General features: G+C 51.6%; 1 protein-coding gene across 6 annotated transcripts in view; it reads right to left on the reverse strand.

Annotated features, from left to right (window-relative positions):
• The window catches only part of MYLK (myosin light chain kinase), a 260,972-nt gene that overhangs the window by 30,404 nt on the left and 210,667 nt on the right, over window positions 1-19,901 (reverse strand). For all 6 annotated transcript variants that reach the window (XM_078066769.1, XM_078066774.1, XM_078066775.1 and 3 more), the window contains 7 exons: window positions 19,091-19,141; window positions 17,908-18,035; window positions 15,913-16,066; window positions 10,092-10,394; window positions 1,848-1,880; window positions 1,657-1,750; window positions 190-393 (listed from right to left, as the gene is read on the reverse strand). In XM_078066769.1, coding sequence (XP_077922895.1) covers window positions 190-393; window positions 1,657-1,750; window positions 1,848-1,880; window positions 10,092-10,394; window positions 15,913-16,066; window positions 17,908-18,035; window positions 19,091-19,141 — 967 coding nt within the window. The remainder of the gene's footprint in view (window positions 1-189; window positions 394-1,656; window positions 1,751-1,847; window positions 1,881-10,091; window positions 10,395-15,912; window positions 16,067-17,907; window positions 18,036-19,090; window positions 19,142-19,901) is intronic.

The raw sequence follows: 19,901 nt of genomic DNA on the forward strand, positions 1-19,901 counted from the left end.
TGGGTGAGGGCCGCTCCTGTGTACAGATATGCCGTTCTGAGGGGGCACCCCCCAGCCACCGGGGCTGGGGAGGCTCTTACACGCTGCAGCCTGACCTGCGGTGCTCCCCATCTTGGGGCAGAAGGGGCTTGGGTGTGGACAGTGGGGGTGACGCATGAGGGGCTCCCAGGCCCATAGCAAACCACTCACATCTCCAGGACCATGACAATGTTGGCCTTTTCTTCGAAGGCATCCACACACTGGACCAGCTTGGGGTGGTGGAGGCAGTTCATGATGCCGATCTCCTGCCGGATATTCTCTTTCTCTTTTGCGGAATATGCCTTGAAGAATTTCCCTGCCCAGATTTTTCTAGTTTTCTTTTCTACGAGTCGAAAGACCTGCCCAAATTTCCCACTGCGAATGAAAGGAGGAGGAGAGAAAAGGCAAATTTAGCTGAGCTTTCCATTAAATTGGGGCTGACAGTGATGGCCTACGGGAGAAATCCAGCCCACCTCTTTTTGTAAATAAAATGTTATTGGAACACAGCCACGCCCATGTGTGTGCATTTCACCTATGGCTGCTTTTGTGCTTCGCCGAAACCTCAACTATCCATCATCCGGCCCTTTATAGAAAAGTTGGCCAGCCCTGCTCTCGATCCTGAGGTACACCTCTAACCCAGACAACCTTACTCTCCCTCACCTGGCAACCTCGGCCCGTGCCCGACCCGCATCCCTGCCCAATCGCTGCTCAGGCTCACTACTCCGTCTGCCCTGTCATTTCCTTGGGCTGAGGCCTCTGTCTTGGCTGATGGACTTCTCTCTCCTTCGCCAAAGACAGACCCATGACGTTGGGTGGAGGAAGTCCTCCCCAGCTACAGAGAATTTCTGAGTGGTTGCCTTCCTTCTGCTCCAGTGTCCCGCACTGGTCCCCTGGAGACAGCCGAGGAAGGCCCCTGCTGTCCACGGCGGGAGAGGGGAGTGCGGTGGTGTTCCTCTGACCCAGCTCCTGCGGGCAGTGCGGGCTCCTTGTACTCAACTCTGATGAGGTTGGCGGCACCCCTTTATTTCCCAGAAACCTACTGGAAATCAAACCTGAGCCCCATCCCCTTGGCCTCCACCATGTGCTCCTCCAGGGATAGTTAGGGGGAGACAGACAGCCCTGGGGGCTGCTGCTGGAGGGGACGCTGCGGCCGACGAGGGCTCAAGGTTGGGGTGCCCGCCCTCCAGCGGACAGCCAGAGTCAAGAGTGCGGTCCAGGTGCATAAAGTGAGCAGTGGTGAGCAGCTGTGCCTTTCAAGGCTGGGGCTTCACGGATGCGCGAAAGATACGACTGCTGAACAGTGAGATGGCCCAGGCTTGACTGACTCCTGCCAGTGACCCGGACCCCGGTGCCTCGTTTGCTCGTGCGTGCGGTTGGAAGGCACGGGAAAGGAGGGGCTTGCTCAAGACTCTCGTGGAGCTGAGCCAGCGCTGCACCAGCAGCCACTAAGAGGGCCCTGGGTGGGGATGCCCTCATGGGGTGCTGACTGGGTCCGCACCTCCTCTTCCTGCTGGGGGTCTCAGTGTGGGAAGCTGGCAAAACCCAGGAAAAGATGGGGAGACAGGGTGTGGAATCTAATGACGGGATCTGTGCCACCCCAACCCTGGGGGCCCGAAAGATGCTCCCTGTTCCACTTACGAGCCTAGTCTCTCTTCGATGTCATAGAAGTCAGACACTTTTTGTTCAGTGTTGACGGTCACGTTCCGGTAGTTGATCTCAGGTTCCTTCTCATCTGCAGGGTAGGGGTGGGGTGAGCGTGAGCCATCAGATTCCTCTCTCGCCCCCCTCCACCCCTCGAGTCTACATGAGGACAGGTGGCCAGCACTCACCATCATCTGACACCTCCACTTCGTCCTTCGGCTCTGGGGGGAGACAGGGAGGGACACAGAGGACACAGCAATTAGTAGCGAAAGCCCATCGAGAACAAAACATGCTGGGGGCCTCGGGAGACCTCAGCCTTCCTAGGCCCAGGACCACAAAGCCCAGAGCGCTGGGAATGGCCAGGCGGTGGGTCAGTCCACACTGCCGCAGGGCCGTGGACACACCGGCAGGCCCTGGCCTCCTCACCCTACCCAGCAGCTTCTGCACCAGCTCTCACCTCCATCTCTTCCTCTGTAACCTCATGACCCCCTAGACATACCCTTCTTCACAGCGCTCCCAGGCTCTCTGACTTTCAGAACCTACACAAAACTGTGACAGTCCCTTTCTGCTCCGACTCAAAAGTCAGCAACTTAAATTGCTCCTAGCATCAAACCTATTTATCCATTTGATTAGATAATGGTACGTGGAGAGTTCCAGACATGTACCAGATATCTTGCAAGTTATCATAGTTATATCAACAAGTACACAGAAAGCAGGATCTCTCCTTTCTTGGAGCTTATATTTAGTTGGGGAGGCAGAACTCAGTATACTTGAAATCCCCATTACAAGTGTTCTATAATCAAGCACATGACATTGCAGTACAAACTGAATATACAAGGCAGGATGTTGATACAAAATAGGGCAACTATAAGTCAGAGCAATTATTCTGGGAAGAAGTAGCCCTTGAATTGTGTCTTAAAGGAAATACCGGAACACAACGGGGAGGTGGAGGTGGGTGAACCACACAGTGAAACCAGCAGGTGTTTAAGAGGTATGACAAGAAGGGACCCGAGCAGCCCACGTTGGCTGCTCACATGGATGTGTCTGAAGTGAATGGGGAGAGGCGTGAGGGGACAGTCAGGTGTCCATCCGAACACACCCACGTCAGAGCTCCAGGCTTTCCTTTGCCTAAGGTTAGCTTTGTCCCAATGGAGCCACTATGGCTTCTTGACCTTGGCTGAATGCCTTTCCCTTTCTGGGTCCCAGTTCCCTCATTGGTAGAAGGAGGGAGTTGTATTTTTAAGTGATTTCTAGTGTCTTTGGCTAGCTCTAGATGCCATGCTTTGTGATGTGCTTTGTGCTCTTTAGTCATGATGTGGGCTATGTTTCACAGACAGATGGAGACAAGGCAGGTTTCCTGAGGAGACAGAACAAAGACCTGAGCAAAGTCAGCGAGGGAGGACAGAGATTTTATAAGAGCTTGTGTGTGTGTGTGTGTGTGTGCGCGCGCGCATGTGAATAAGACTTGGGGGAAAGGGTGTGATAAGGGACAGCACTCATACCTATGGATAAGTCTCCCAGGAGCAAGAGAGGCTATGATTTGTTTAGAGTCCTTTTTTTTTTTTTTTTTCCAGTTTTTTAGTTTTTTTTTAAGATTTTATTTATTTGAGAGAGAGAGAGAGCATGAGCAGGGTGGAGCGGCAGAGGGAGAGGGAGAAGCAGACTCTGTGCCGAGTGGGGAGCCTGACTCAGGGCTCCATCCCAGGACCCCGAGATCATGACCTGAGCTGAATGGACGGAGCCACCAAGGTACCCCTTGTTTAGAGTCCTTAAAATGCTGTTGAAGAAATGAAAAACTAAACATAAGTGGGACGGGGAAGAATATTCTGTCAAAGGAAGGCAAATGCCCTGGAACAATAAAAAGGGTAAGAGAGATGGGAACTCTCAGATTTTTTTTTTAAAGATTTTATTTATTTATTTGCTAGAGAGAGAGAGAAAAGTGAGAGTACAAGAAGGGGAAGTGGCAGGCAGAGGGAGAAGCAGGCTCCCCGCTGAGCAGGGGGCCTGATGTGGGACTCGATCCCAGGACCCTGGGATCATGACCTGAGCCAAAGGCAGACGCTTAACCGACTGAGCCACCCAGGCGCCCCGGGAACTGTCAGATTAATGGTGGGGGTTTCACAGATAGCACCAGGACATGAGCCTAACTGATCAAGTCTTCTAAATCACACACTTGAGAGTGGAGAGCCCGGTTCCTCAGCCTACTGCTCTGGCCAACAGAATGCTGTCATGGGGGGCGGGGGTGGGGGTGGGAAATGTGCACTGGCCACAAACAGGGATGACTACTCTGCCCTCAGCGGAGTCTGGGGTGTCTGCTGCTGAACTAGGGCTGTAAACACTTAAAAAGTCACAGCAGAGCTGGTGGGGGTATGGAAAGCCACTGTAAGAAGAGCTGCCATGTGAAGATGAGCAGACAAGGTTAGGCCTCTCTGGTTGGGGAAAAAGGTCTAAAGCAGAGATGTTTTGTTTTGTTTTGTTTTGGGGGGGGAGAGGGAGAGAATCTTAAGCAAGCTCTACTTTCAGCACAGAGCCCAATGCGGGGCTCAATCCCAGGACCCTGAGATCATGACCTGAGCCAAAATCAAGAGCCAGACGCCCAACCGAATGAGACACCCAGGTCTCAAATACGGTTTTTTAACAATCGCAATGGCCAAGCGTGAGATTAAGGTTACAGACTTTTATCAACTAATCAATGCCATAACTTGAGAGAACAATCTCGTGTGGTGCCTCACACAGGAGGAAGGCTGAAGGCATACGGAACTCACATCTCCAGACGCACCATGAGAACGACATATAGGGGTCAGCAGGGGTTTAGGGCAGTTCGACAATGGCACTTCAGACAGGGCTTTAAGGGAAGCAAGGGGTTCAAGTCTGTCATGAAGGATGCTGTCACTGGCTGGGCCCTGGAGACCAAATACTAACAATCATAGCAACCTTTACTGTCAGGGAGGCCCAGCGTCCTGGCCCATGGTGGCCCCATATGGGAGAGTGTTCACCCGATGAGGTGTCCCCTTTTCTTTTTGTTCCCATGCCACTCATCCTGGTGTGGAATGAGCAGCGGGCCAAGAGAGAAAGTAGAAGGCAGGCTGTCTAGGCCTGGCATCTTTAGGAGGAACTGTCTGTACTTCCCTAGGGAGGGGGCACCAGCCATGGGGCTTTCCAACGGCCTGGCCCCCCAGGGGCATCTTGCAGGCAGCCCTGTAGGGGGCATGCAGTTCTAGAACTGGCCTCTCCCACTTACTTGCACACCAGTTAGAAGTTACAGAGCTGGCCTTCTGGTTCTTACTGCCAACACTGCATCCGCCCTTCACCTCTGCCTTTCTCCCTTGGCAATTAAGGTGCAGAAGGCTCTCCTGATGTTATGGTTTTGGGGACCTAGATCATTCTCAGGGAAGTCACGCCCCTCTTTCTGACTCACTGTTCCACCACAACTTTTCCTCTGTTTGAAAGAGACCAAGACTCCAGGCTGAGAGGTTTTCCTTCTTCCTTTTCCTTCTCGTTCTGCCTCCATTCTGTTTGGAGGGAGACGTGGCCACAAGGAGAGGAGCAGGGTAGGAGTTGGGGAAAGGCCACAGTTCGATGAGCCAAGCCTTCAAGAATAAAGGGCTGGGCGCCTGGGTGGCTCAGTCGTTAAGCGTCTGCCTTCGGCTCAGGTCATGGTCCTGGGGTCCTGGGATCGAGTCCCACATCGGCCCCCTGCTCAGCGGGAAGCCTGCTTCTCCCTCTCCCACTCCCCCTGCTTGTGTTCCATCTCTCGCTGTGTCTCTCTCTGTCAAATAAATAAAAACTTAAAAAAAAAAAAAAGAATAAAGGGCTTAGTAATGGGAGGGGTGACCACTTGGTTTCCATCTTTCCACCACAGAAGGAGCTGAACTACAGCAGGAGGGACTTCAACAAGAAGTTTCAAAAACCTATTCAGAAAGAGCTGGGACATCCACGAGCTAAGCACAAGAACTATTTGGAAGATGGTTCTGAGCTATTTCTGCAAATAGATAAGTCTCATTCCCCTGGAACAGTGTTTGGGACAGGACCAGATGAGCCCTTGGGACCCTCACAGGGCATGCCTTAGGCAGCCCCCTGGACGGAGCTCTCCATGGCCGAAGGCTGATGCACGCCCAGTGGGCACTAGGTGGCACCCCAGCCCCAGAGAGGCCTCCGTAGCCCTGGACAGGTTGAGCAGCCCAGGGAGGCTGATCTCTATAGAGCCCTCAGGGGCTCTGCATCTCTAACTGCCCTCAGCCTTGCAAGGAAGCCTTAACTCTGCAAGAAGCCTTTCTCCCAGCTGTTTTGCTAACAACTATATATTCTAGAACAAATTAGGATTAGGAGCAAGGATGGAATGGATTGAAGAGTCAGAGCAGGGGTAGGGTGGGGCAGAGATGAAGGCCTGGCTGGGATGGGAGAGATGGGTGTACTGGGGCAGTGGCTCTGTTTACCCAGGTTTGGGGAGACAGGGAGGGGAGCTAGCTGGGTTAGGGATCCTAGTGTGAGGGGTGGCTGTGGCATAAGGAGGCCGCTGACCTGGGGTGGGGGGCGGACACACCGTGCTTTGTCCTGTACCACCCGGAACAGTGCCCAAACACAGGAGGGGTGCAGGGTACATTGCGGGGGTGAATGTAGGGTAAGGGACGGGGTGCTTAGCAGGGATAGAATGGGGAGGTCAGGATGAAGCGGAAAACCCAAGCTGCTAAGGCACAGGCAGGAGGGATACTGGTGGCAGTGGGGAAGGTGAGAGCCGACATTAGCTGGGCTTAGTGGAGGGAGGGTTTGTTGGCACTGCCGTTTTGATGACCACCATAGACCACTGGCTCCACAGAGAGGAGCCACCATAACCCCCCTCTCATCCCTCCTCTACATGCACACGCATGCGTGCACACATGCAGTTCACACACGCATGCATCCACACCCCCCTTCTCTGTGAGCCATTTCCCTTTTAAAGTAGAGACAGATGCCCTCCCCAGGTTATAACTAACAAGCATCTGACCAGTCCACAGGGGGCTTCACTTGGAACCCCACCTCCCTCCACCCCACCCTCCCACCCCCTCCATCCTCTGCCCCTCAGGCCTAATGCTCCACAACTCTTCTGTCCTCCCCAGTAATCCAGCTGGGCCTGGAGGTGGGAGCAGCTTCCAGTCTGGAAGCCCTGGGTGGCCTGGACCCCTCCTCGGGCTGGCAGGCTATTTTTGCATTTCCTTTCGTTTGCTCCCAGCCAGGAGGGGCCCTAGGAGGAGAGTCTGAGGACCACAACAGGGGTTTGGCTTGGCTGCAGGGAGGAAGGGTGCAGGGAGGAAGGAAGGGCCACCTGCCCAGAGCCCGGTGGTCCTAGCCCCTGGTCCCCACAGACTCTCCCTCCAGCCCTGGGAGCTGCTGTCCTGGCCTCCTGGGAGCCACACCTTGCCACTCCTGTGGCCTCCAGTCCTCGGCATGGGGTTTATCAGGCCCTCTACAGTTTCTCCGGGTTTCTTCCATAGAGGACCTGGAAGCTTTCCTTTCCAGCTAAGGAACATCTTCTCACTGCCATGTTAGCTCTTCCCTTCTCACTTTTCGAGAGGTGGGGAGCTAAAAACATAAAACTGAGCGCCTGTCCTGGCGCTAACCTGCCTGCCTAGTCCTCACTCTGCTCATTTCAAAGCGGGGGTCAAAGGGCAGCAGACAGCAGTTTTGTTACCCGGCTTCCCCAGCAGACATTTGTGAGCAGCTAGTGGGCAGGAGCCCGGGAGCCCAGGACAGCTGCAGGGAGGCCCAGCGGGGCTGGCCCAGGGGCTGGGATCCACGCCTCCACGGCTCCCACGTACCAGGGCTTGCTGGATAAAGGCCCCCAAGACAGGGCTGCACCCGCAACACTGTAAATCTGGTCTGTTTTCCACTGGCATCCTCCAATTTCTTTCTGGAGCCCTCATTTAATATGAAAGTAAGGTTTTAATATCTATTTTATATCTGATTTTCTCACCAAAGAAGGACATCAAACTGTAATGGCCGTCCCATACTCATGATGCCTCTGGTCCCGCGGTGACTTCAGACTGGCCCTGTCCTTTGCTCTCCCCTCTCCTCTCTGCCTCACACCCTGAAGCTCTCCCTCTCCCGGTGCCCTTTCCCTTGGCGTCCCTCCTCCCTGCCCCCAATCTCTTCTCCACCTTGAATTCATGGCACCCTTTTGCCTCTCTTCACATCAAACTTCCTGAAAAAGTATTCCACACTCTTGGCCTTTCCTTCTCCCACTTACTCCTTACCCCTGGGGCAACCATTTCCCACCCTGCGGAAACGCTCGCTCTCCAAGATGGCTGTGCCTCAAAGGGCTTTAGCCCTGAGTCTCATCTCTTTCTGTATTTAGAGCTAGCTGCTATTCCCTGAGCCCTCTCTGCACCTCACTCCTTCTGTGTTTCTTCCACACGGCTCCAGCTTCTCTTGGTGCTCTCCCCCTCATCCTTCCTTCCGTCTCCGGATATCTGCGCTGACTTTTCTACCACCCTCCTGGTGACCTCACTGACGCCCATGGCTTCAATCATCAGCTCAACAGTGAAGATTCCCAGCTCTGTAGCTCTAACCTAAACCCTCTCCTGAGCTCTAGATCAACCGGTCAGTAGTCTGAAGACGCTTGGATCGCCTTCAGTCACCTCAATTACCCAGGACTGAAACCAGAACTTGTGTCTTCTCTGGGACTCCCTGCTGCCTAACTGCCAGTCCCTGGGATGCAGCCTGACGGCTCCCAAAGGAGTATAGGCTTCAGGTCAGACAGCTCGCCATTTACACTACATGCTCTGTGATCTTGGGCAAGTAGCTTCACCCCTGTAAACCTCATTTCTCCCATCTGTAAAATGGGGGTAATAATGGCAGCTACTTCACTGAGTTAGATGCATGAAATGATGGAGGTAAAGTGCTTACCACGTTGTCAGCCCATAGCAAGTGCTTGATATATATTAGCCACCAAGAACTGGAAAAATAAATGGCTCTTAAATTTGTGTTCAGGGGCTCCTGGGTGGCTCAGTCGTTAAGCGTCTGCCTTCGGCTCAGATCATGATCCCAGGGTCCTGGGATCCAGCCCTGCATTGGGATTCCTGCTCAGCGGGGTGGTTGTTTCTCCGTCTCTCTATTCCGCACCCCCCCCCCCGCCCCCGCTCATGTTCTCTCTCGCGTGTGCTCTCTCTTTCTCAAATAAATAAATTTTTAAAAAATCTTAAAAAAAAAAAAAAGCAGTGGATTTAAAAAAAAACAAAACAAAATTTCTGTTCAGTTACTCAAGCCAGGAGCTGGGAGTCATCCTCAACTCTTCTCATTTTTCCTTGAACTCTATGCAAAAAGCCACTGAGAATGGTCAGTTCTCCCTGCCAAGGCCTTCATTCATGCCCTGACCATCCCTCGCCCGGACTACAGCACAGAGGCCCCACTGGTATCTCGCAGACTCCAGTGCCATCCCCGCTCCTCTTGGGTGCTTCCCGAACTGTCACACTTCTGAATTCATGGGGGTAGATCAAATTGAAGTGAGGGTTCAGAAAGGACCAGTGGTGTGGAGGGGCCGAGAGTCTGCATTTCCAGAAAGTGCCAGGATCCCAAGACTGCTGGTCCAGACCCCACTTTGGTTAGCAAAGCTCTATTCTTCCTCTAATTCTCTTTCTAAAAAAACAGATGTGATCATAACAATCCCCTGCCCAGAAATCTTTGATGAACTTCACAATGTTACCTAAACTGCCCTTCGGGGTTGCTTCCTCCTATTCTGTCTTACACAGCATATGCCCTGGCCACACACAAGCTTCTCAAAATGCCATGCATTTCCATCGCTTTGCACCTTCGCTCATGCTGCTTCCTCCGTGGGGAATGCCTCTCCTTATCTTCCCTGCCTCTTGGAAGCCCATCCCTTTTCCCAAGACTCCGCATAAGTGTCACCTCCTCTAGGAAGCCTTCCTCCACCTTCATGGCAAACGTACTCATGCTTTCTGCTGTGTCTCCTCCTCTCTTTGTTTACACCACTATAATCGCATGTATCCCATCTCATTATAGTTACTGTCTACTTGGCTGTCCTCCTAGTTAAATTTTAAGCCAGTTGTCTAATCTGTCTTTGTGTCCCAAGAACTTGACACCGAGTAGACAGTGAGATAGGAGTGCAAGAGAAGGAGGGAGGTGGGTGCAGGGGGAAGTCGAAACTTAAGTCCATCCGAGCGCCTGCCTGCCAGGACTGCGCTCCTGATTAACACACCATCGCCCCCTGGTGGCAGTGTCCCAAAATTGCTGGTCCAATGTCTTTGGAAGGGTCATAGGTACTTCTTTTAAAGGACAGATCAGCATCACCACCCTGGAAATCAAGATCCCCAAAGCCGCCGCCAGCCATCATTGACGTCTTCTCAGTCCTCGGTACCCCTCTCAGTACAGGTTTCTACATACACAAGGTAAGCCATGCACACGTATTTCAAGCCAGCAATAAAGTGAAGGCAGCCTACCCTCTGGTTTTTCTCCCACTGCTGTGAGTTCAGACTCCTGGCTCGGCTCACTGGTTCCGTACACATTGATGGCGCGCACACGGAATTTATACTCTCGGTCAGGAAGCAGGTCCTGGACGTTAAAAGAGGTGCTGCGGCATGTGGCTAGTTCCTTCCACGTTTTGTCCACCGAGTCCCAGATCTCGACGCTGTAGGACTGCACGGCACTGCCCCCATCATATGAGGAGCCATACCAGGACAGGGTCAACGAGGAGCTCCGGACGTCAGAGGCGCAAGGCGTGCCGGCTGGGGGGTCTGGCTTGTCTGGGGACAGAGAAGCACAACATCACCCACGTCTTCAGAATTGCAGGGAAAGAACCTTTCTAGATTAGCATTGTCTTGGAGGAGAAGCCCAGAGAACCCGAGCTGACAGCCCTGGTCCTGGCTCTCCTCTCCTCACCTACACGGTCACACCTGTGCACAAATACACCTACGCAGAAAGCCCCACAAATACCTATCTGCTCAAAAAAAAAAAAAACCCTCTTTTTTTTTGGCTAGTTTTCCAGCCTACAAGTCATGATTTCCTGTACTTCGCCTCAGTCCTAAACATATTTCTCTGAGTAAACAGATCTAGGAAGCTGCCCAGAAGGCGTGGACTGCTTCCCATCAAAAATATGTTTTGAGAGAGAATTTAATGTGTGCGTGTGTGTCTGTCAGGCCCTAGGCCAGTGGCCTGTGACATAACGAGGGTCAGTCTCCACTTTCTCTGGGACTTGGGGAACGCCTGCCCCACGGAGAGGCAGAATAGCACAGTGAGCTCTGAAGTCAGACAGATCTGGGTTTGAACACGGCTCTGTCTCCCTTCACTACTTGTTAACCTCTCTGTGCCTCAGTTTCCTTGTCTGTAAGCAATGTGGATAACACTAGCAATTGGATCACAAGGCTGCTGTGAGAAGTTCCTAGAAAAGTGGCTGGTGTGCATAGTCATTACTATCATTATTGCAGGAGTTTATTTCTCACTTTATAATATGTAAAACATTACTTCTACCCTACCTCTTTTATCCCCATAGGACCAGGATAAAATGAGAAAGAATTTCAAAAGCAAACCGCAGCAGCAAATCACAACCACCCCTGACTAAGGGCTGGAAAATGAGTGGAGGACACAAGCGAGAAGCAGCCCCTTTGGCTGGCTGCCTCCCTCGTCAGGCCAATAACGCTGCCGGCTTCAAGGCAAATCACGCTAGCCTAGATTTTAGTGGGGCGATCGGGTTTTGCTGATTTTGTCGGTCGCTCCTCTGAACAAAATTCTCCTGTTTTTCAGATTTTGTTTTTAGAGGTGGTTGATTTCGCTACAGATACCAGTATTCAGTAACCTCCATCTCGCACCCCCCAAGGCAGTCTGAGGTGTAGAGTTCCCCAAACTAGCAATTAAAACCATGCTTTTCAAGCTATGTCATTTTATAAGCTATGTGACCTCAAGCGAATTCCTTAACTTCCAAGATTTCCAAACTTCCAGTTCGTCTTTTTATTGGGACAATGGTGCTAATATGCATCTACCTTGTAGGGGTTTTGTAAGCACCCAAAGAAGCAAACCCAGGTGAAGTACTTGACTCCTACTCTCCCTCCCTTCGGCAAGGCTGGAAAGCCAGAGAATTCTTGCAAATGACTTTGTGCAAACAGGGGAGGAAAAAAACATTCCGTTGGCTTGTGTACGTGTGTACCCACACTCACACACACGCACGCACACACGTATTTGTTCTCACCCCTCCCCCAGGCCCCGCGGCTTCTCCCTCCCGGCTGAGGACACCTTGTCCCGAGACCGCCCGCCCATCCCCGCACAATCCCAGCCTGGGCCTCGCGTGGAGTGTTTCTGGGATTGTGACAGAGCTACTTTTCACCATTGGCAGTCACTCTGGAGTCCTCCTGGGATGGACTCACTTTCGCTGGTTGTTTAAAGTGTTCTCTTAGAAAAACTATTTGTTCTGAAAGATGTATTGGTCTTTTTAGAAATATTTCTGGTGTTGGCTAAGATGTTTATTACTCTCAACTCTCGTGGAGGCAAGTGCTTCAAGTCCTCTCAAGACCCGGCTAAGGAAGTTAAAAAAGCCTAAAGAGGGATGGAAGACAGACTCACTGCTCCCCCCAGGAAAACTGCCTGGGAAGTGTCTCATCGGACACATTTAGAGTCATGTAGGTTTATAAGACAAACGCACATACACCCCACAGACTGATTTTTCTCCCCTCTGTGTCGGTGAAGCTAACGTTGAGAAATGGGTATTGCAAAAGAGGTGCTATTTGTACCCTACCCTGTCCCAGATGTCTCTTGGCTGAAAGGGTCAGAAAGACTGACATATGATATATGTCACGCCCTGTAGCACAAGAGAAGATGCAAAATTTGGGGTGGGGGACTTTATAATTCCTAGCGAAGCTTCAGTGCTTTCAAGGAATTTGATTCCAAATTGAGGAGTTCAGACAAGGTTCAAGTCTAAGTCTAGGGGCCTGGAAGCGCCCACCCCCAGGCCTGCCCTTAGGGTAGGTCTACTCTTCCACTGACAAGAGCCTCACACAGAGGCTGCGCCAGCCAGGGACCGAAACCCTCGGAACAGAACAAACATCCTCAGAACAGGGGCCTGTGAGCCTCCCCTCCACACTAAGGACACAGAGGCACTTGGGCTGGGACGGGGACCCTGGGCATGGCCTGGTGAAGGCAAAGCGGACTCAGTGTCTAGAATCCTAAGCTCCATGCTGCCTTGGAATTCTCCCATGGCTCCCTGGAGACTTGACTGTCACAATGGGAAGCGCTGAGTCTAAGGGAAAAGTCTCTGATGGCACCAGCCCCAGGATTTTCTGTTCAGTTCTGGGAAAATGGAGGATCTCCTCTCTACTACCTCTCACTGGAGGTCTCACGTGCTGTGTGTCGTATCTGTGGCCCACCTGGACCTCCCTTCACTGCGCCTCAACACCAAGGAAAACTGGAAGCCAGTGCTTGCTATCTAAGCTCAGGGCAGCTTTTAGAGAAGGGCAGCGGGTGTGAGACGCCCCCCCCCCCCCCCCAGGGTCATCTACCTGGATGATCCTGGCCCTTGAAAGCTAAGGCACTTTGCTTGCTAAGAATACCCAGCTAGCCAGTGCCAGAGCCAAAAGGAGCCTCCAAAACATCTCCAGAGCCCTGTTCCAGGGGCCTGCTTTTTTACAGGCTATCAGGCAGAATAAGATCAAGAAGCATCTTGCTTAAACCCACGCCAAGCATCACAAAGGGAAATCTCCTGCCTTTAGAAATCCTGGGAGTTCCAAGCTCAGATAGTAGCTGGGGATTACTGGGTATTTGGAGATTCTCTCCACTTTGTTTTTGTCCTTTAAAGCTATGCAAAGTGACCTGTTTTTCTCCTGCTGGACAAGTTACTGGAAGGAATGCATCTGGGTTAGCTGCTCTCTGGGGCCCCTCCCTCCCCCCCTCCCCCCCCCCCAGAGCGGGAAGGGCTGGTGTCGGCTGAGGCTCTCAGAACATCACAGACTCCTGTGCTGCCCTTTAAACCGTAAGCCTTTAAAATAGTTAAACATTGCTCATTCAAACTAACCCAGTGAAAGGCTACTTTTTATTACCATTTTAAAAATAGGAGTCATAGCCTAGATGAAAAGAAAATGGTATTTGAAACGACAGACAAGAAGAGAGGTTTACTGCTAACCAGCAGAAGTTGTGTTAATTCGGCCTTATTTAGCTGGCCTGCAAACGGATGCTTCCAAAGTGCTTGAAAACTGCCTGGAGAAGCCCGAACAATTCCTATCTCATCCCGTTTGTATTTGACATCTACTTAATAAGCCCTGATCAGATCATGCACAGATGCCCCCTAGAGACAACAGGCAGGTAAATCTGGGCCTAATCCAGGTTTACTTTGGACTAATGCTAAATCCATGGGCTCTGAATGAATGTGGCTTTGCCGGATCCATCAATGCAAGTCCTCCTTTTATTGAGCAATTCTATTCTTAGCTCTATGAGGGGGAGACAGACAGAAAGCCCGTTCCCCTCCATTCCATTCCCCTCCCAGGACGGCATTTAACATGCTGCTCCTGCCAGCTGGCGGGCAGCCACGCCAATGGCCCTGTCAGCACTGGCCGAGGAGAATGAGAAACGAAACCATAAAAGGCCAGAACTGCAGCCCCGCGGTGGTGCTGGGGGAGGGGAGCTGGTGGCACTGCGGGGGGCCAGCCAGAGTGGGGGCGGGGGCACTGGTCGCAGAAAAGCAGTTCAAAGGAGGTGACCCCCAGGTTCCCCAAGCTGGGGCAGATAAGAGAACACCAAGGAAAACTGGAAGCCGATGCTTGCCGGCGGGGGGGGGGCCCTTAGGGCCGAATCAATAGTTCAGGTACACGTCTAAATGTGTAGGCAAACTGGGTCACTAGAGCCAAGCCCCCAAATGTTCTTGACTCCTGGGGGAGAATTATTGAAATGAACATCCGGAGTCATCAAAGAGAGAAAGAGTGAGAAAAAGTTGTCTCCTGCCTTTTTATAGATGAGAAACCTGTTCCCTGACCTGTTAGCACACTGGCCTTCCCAGATTTAAAACTCCTGATCTAAAGCAGAAAAAGAAAGGCGATCAGATCAGTAACCATCAGGCCAAAGGCCTTCACACACACAACCTCTGACGGCCCACAGATGCGCAGAGACATGGCCTGCTATCCATCTGCCCACTCCTTCCTCTGCTGTTCCTTTGCTGTCCTGAGCACCTGCCATGTCAGGGCTCAAGGAGCTGAGCACAACCCACAGTGTGGGACCAGTTAGCAAGGTATTTTGACATTTCAGGAGAGAGTCCACCAGGGCATGAAAAACAGTGACTGGGATGGAGAGGAAAAAGTGAACTTGAAAATCAGTCTGGAGAGAGACTCAACTCCATACTGCAGGAGGTGAGAAAAAGGAGTGGATGTAGGACTGGGAGGTCACAGTGACCTCCAAAGGGTGGTCCCAGCAGACTCATGGGGGGGGGAGGGAGGCCACAGGGAGGCGAGGAAGCCGAATCAAAGTGGAGACTGGCCACCTTCAGGGGGCATGGCCATGAAGACGGCAAGAGAGAGATGGTGGGGCAGGCAGAGCAAGATGGGATATTGCAGGCGTACACACTCCTGTGCATTTGGCTGGGATGACAGAGCCCTGGCAACATTTATGGGAGAAGCAGAGAGGTGAAGACGAGAGAGGGGGGCACAGATATGCAGACACCTGTAGGTGCGGGGCACGAAGTGGTGCAGGTTCATGCCTGCCACCTCCGACTTCTCAGGGAAGCCAGAGGCCAGGGCCTGCAGGGTGACAAGCGATCACAGAGACTCAGGGAGGACACTGAGCTGACTGACGCCTCCACCTGGACACCGGCAGAGCCCAGCACTGAGTCTGCGGGTCGTGATCTTCTGCCCGCGGTGCCCCCAGAACCAGGCGCAGGAGCAGGGCAGTGGAAGGCAGCACTAGTTGAAGGCGAGGATTGGCAAGGGGACTGAGTGGTGGGGGAGAGGGAAGGGAGTGGACCCCAGGGACAGGGAGCGAAGGTGCCGGAAGAATGGGTCTGGAGTAGTGCAGCTCAGGGTTTCCAAAGGCTTGAAAGAGAGAAGCCAGGAGGGGATTCGTAGGAACAGGAAAACACTGTAGGCTGGGCGGCAGGGTCTGGGCTTCTCCAGAAGCATGAAGCCCTGCCAGAGAGAGGGGGCAGGGAGAGGGCACACGGGAGCGTGAGAGGCTGTGGGCAGGGTGCCGAAGGAGTAGGCTCCAGGGAGATGAAGCCCTGAGGCCCCCCGTCCTGCTAGGGGCCTCTGCCTTCCGTGTCCTCTGACCCCCAGGCCACCCCGTCCCCAGACTCACCCACGACAGTGAGGTTGACCTGGGCCTGCCTGCTGCCCAGCTTGTTCTCCACCACCAGAGTGTAGCAGCCACAGTGTTCGTGGCGCGTGGCCAGGATGGTGAGCCTGCTGCCATTCTCGCTGTTCTCCACCTTGATGTGCTCGCTCTCCTGGATCTGGGGGCAGAGGGTGGGGCAGGCACTGCAGACTTGAGCCAGGAAAGGAGAAGGGCTCCGACCCCCACTCCCCACCCTTAGGGAATGCTGTTGGACAAGCGGTATGGGGCTCTGGACTCTGGGCTTCCCCTTAAGGCCCCTCCTCTCCTGCGTCCAAAGCCAAGGCTCCCTGAGGTGGTCCAGATCTGGGGTGAGCAGGGACGGTGCTGAGCAGGGCCTGGCAGATGAGCTCTGTCTGCACTTGCTGCCCCAGACCAGAGCTGAGGAGGGTCCCATATCTCAGACATGTCTGAGCAGAGTCCCCTACAAAGGCCACCCCAGCGTGTTCTGACCTCTTCTGTGCTAATACTGGAACCGCTAGCCACATGTGGCTACTTAAATTGTAATTAACTAAGTGAAATAGACCAAATATCCATCAACTGATGAACGGATAAACAAACTGTGGCATATCCAGACAATAGAATATTATTTGACCATAAAAAGAATGAAGTACTGATTTACGCTACAACAAGAATACATACTATACGGTTCCATTTATATGAACTGCTCCGAATAGGCAAATCCATAGAGACAGAAAGTAAGTTAGTGGTTGCCAGGGCCTGGGGAAAAGGGAGGAATGGCTGCTAATGGGTCCAGGGTTTCTTTTTGGGGTGATGGAAATGTTCCCGAATTAGATCATTGTTATGGTTACACAACTGGTGAATATATTGAAAACCACTGAATTGTACACTTTAAAAGGTCAAATTTTATGGTGTCTGAATGTTATGGTGTATATAACAAAGCTGTTACAACGATTTTTATTAATTACAATTTAATTGATTGTACTAGTCACACTTCAAGTGCTAGTAGCCACATATGGTGGTGGCTACCATATTGGATAATGGATACAGAACATATCCATCACCAGAGAAAGTTCTTTTGTCCCCAAAGGGGACCTGGCCAAATGTCTCTGAAAAGGGAGAGATTACATCTTCCTTCAGACACCACCAGGCCAGACAGAGCACAGAGCAAGCATCCTTTGGGACGATAAGGCAGGCTTCTCAGCTTCATCTTTTGAGACCAGTCCTCCATTCCTCCCTGGTACTAGCCTCCCATCTGGGCCTTAGGACAATTTGAATGGTTTGGAAACAGAACAGCAGAGAACTCAGAAGAAATCTTCACATCCTCTGCAAAGTTCCTGATTCAGTGCCAGCCACCGTCTGGGACCTTTGTTGATCACATGTAAGAGGCACACATTACCAATATGGGCTCAGTGGAACAGGTGGGCTCCCCACGTCCCTTTAAGCTGGTTGTTCAGAAAGTCAGACATTTCTTTCATAGGATCATTATTAGAAATGGTATATTTCTGGGCCAGTAAGCCAAGGTTCTATTTAATGTACAATTTATGTATCCAAATACTCGGATTCACTTTTATCCCTTCAGCACGTGGTAAGTTGAAGTTGTTACCACAGATAGGATTCAGTGGGCTAGCCCAGAATCACAGAAGGCTCACAGGGTCTGAGAGGTCCTTTAGGTCACTGGTTCTATTTTCCTGACTCTGAGTAGAATTCTGGACTAAAATATCAAAATCAGGTGGGGGGCATGCGTGGTTTCCTTTTTTTCCTTCATACTGTTCTCTGTCACACAGATGGTCTGTAAAGCAGGTATTAATGGTAGATTCAGAAGCAAAGGTTATTAACAACTCAGATGTGGGGGGTGGGGACAGGTGGGAGAGGGCCCTCCCCTCCCATTTCTAAGGCCTGGCTGATCAAAATGATGCTGCCGCCATGACAGCATTTCTCATCCCCTTCGGCCCAGGGGCTGGGAGGGTCATTCTCGGGCCACTCCCCTCCCTCACTGACCTGCTTTCGGAACTTCATCCAAGTACAGGTGATGGGCTGGGTGCCTGCCACTTTACCAAACAGCTCCACGGACTCTCCTGCGCGCACCTTTTGGTCCTCAGGAAACTGGATGATCTGAGGGGGCATGGCTGCGAGAGGACAAGTGACAAAGTGAGCAATGAGGAAGGAGCCTCGGACAGACTGATCTCACTCAGTGCTGCTGTCCACACTGGTCTGTTCCTCTCTCGCCTTCTAGAGCCTTCAGGGTAACACTGAGGACAGCGGCCACTGCTCCAGAATGTCTAAACTCATGGGCCTGCTAGGTTGGTTCATGTCTTTATTTGGATTCTTCCAAAATGGCCCACACAATTTACATGGCATAATTTTCCATGTGTCAATTGCTCTGGAATTTGCATCTTACCCTAAATTTTTTAATCTACCTGCTAAGTCCTTTAATTTTTTAAATGATTTTATTTATTTATTTGACAGAGAGAGAGAGAGCAAGAGAGAGAGAGAGCAAGCAAGAGAGAGAGAGAGAGCCAGAGAGCACAAGCAGGGGGAACAGCAGAAGATGTAGGAGAAGCAGGCTCCCCGCTGAGCAGGGAGCCCGACACCCAGGGAGCTTGATCCCAGGACCCTGAGATCATGACCTGAGTTGAAGGCAGATGCTTAACCAACTGAGCCACCCAGGTGCCCCCTCCTAACTCCTTTATTAATTAAGCAGCACCTTGCCTTCGAACCATCAGGTTACCCTAGCTGACAGGTTCAATAGGGTTCACGTCCTCAAATGTCTTTCACTGGGAAACAGACAAGGCTCTATATGACAAGGACATACAGAATACAGCATTAAGACAGCACAGAGTGGATCACCTCCTTAAATGGCAGCGTGGAGGGCAGAGGGTTAGGCAGAATTTCACAGAAGGGATAGGAAAGTCACTCATACTGTGTGATGCCGTATGATGTCCCTACAGCTAGGGACGCTACAGGGGAAGCAGGAGAAAAGACAAGTAGTGAGAGAGGGTAGGGTACCAGGCTGTGCAGAGGCTCTTGGGGAAAGTTTGGTCTGAATAATGCAGAGCTTGAATCAGGGAGGGGCAGTGGTGGTCTCCTGGGACCCTATACCAGTGCTCAGTCTAGCTGGGCAAAGGAAAAACCCCTCATGGCAGATGACCCTTGCCCCCAAATGCTCCTGGTGGCCAATTACCTGCCTTCGGAGGTGTCTTGGGGGCGGGTTTCTTTTTCACAGTTGCATCACCTGAAAAAGAGACATTCACAGGTTATTTTCTGTCAATCTGGCTTTTCACAAAGCTCCCAAATCCTAGGAGCCTTGCCCACTGCCCCTGCCCCAGGCAGAGCCCTCACTTGAATGTGTTTTTCAGGAGATCTTGCACTCCTGCATAGACAAACTCACAACTGAATGAATATCAGTTCTCAGGGTGGGGGAGGAGGCCCTCTGTAAGGGTTTCTGGAGCCTCCATTGAGATAAAAACTCAAAAATGCTTGAGTCTCCGTTGGTCCATTTCAACGATGATAACTCCACACTCAGTAACTATTCTCTCACCCGAACTTCAGGAAACTCAGACAGGAAATTATGTCAGACAAACCATCTAAAATTAGCCTTTGGTGTGGATCCAAGGGTCTCAGGCTTCCTTTGGGTCACAGACTGTGGACTAGTGGCTTTCATTGTTTTAGTGTTTGCTGAATGGATCGATGAATGAATGAATAAATGAATGAACCCACCAGACGGTCTCTTCTATTCCTACTCCATTCCTTCCACTTTCTCCAAGTAACTCAAATAAGAAAAATGACCCAAACAGACCAAATTCACAGCACAAACCTATTCATTTGGCTAAATAACAATATGATGAATACCAAAAATACCCTCAGCGATTTTCATGGCTTGTTTTCATCTTTCTTGCAGGTCTTTAATCAAAACCTATTTATCCAGGTGGAATGAGAATCTATGCACACACAAATATCTGTATGTGAATGGTTATGGTGGCTGTATTTGTGAT

This window comes from Halichoerus grypus, chromosome 1 (assembly GCF_964656455.1).
Source record: "Halichoerus grypus chromosome 1, mHalGry1.hap1.1, whole genome shotgun sequence".
Classification (NCBI taxonomy): domain Eukaryota; kingdom Metazoa; phylum Chordata; class Mammalia; order Carnivora; family Phocidae; genus Halichoerus; species Halichoerus grypus.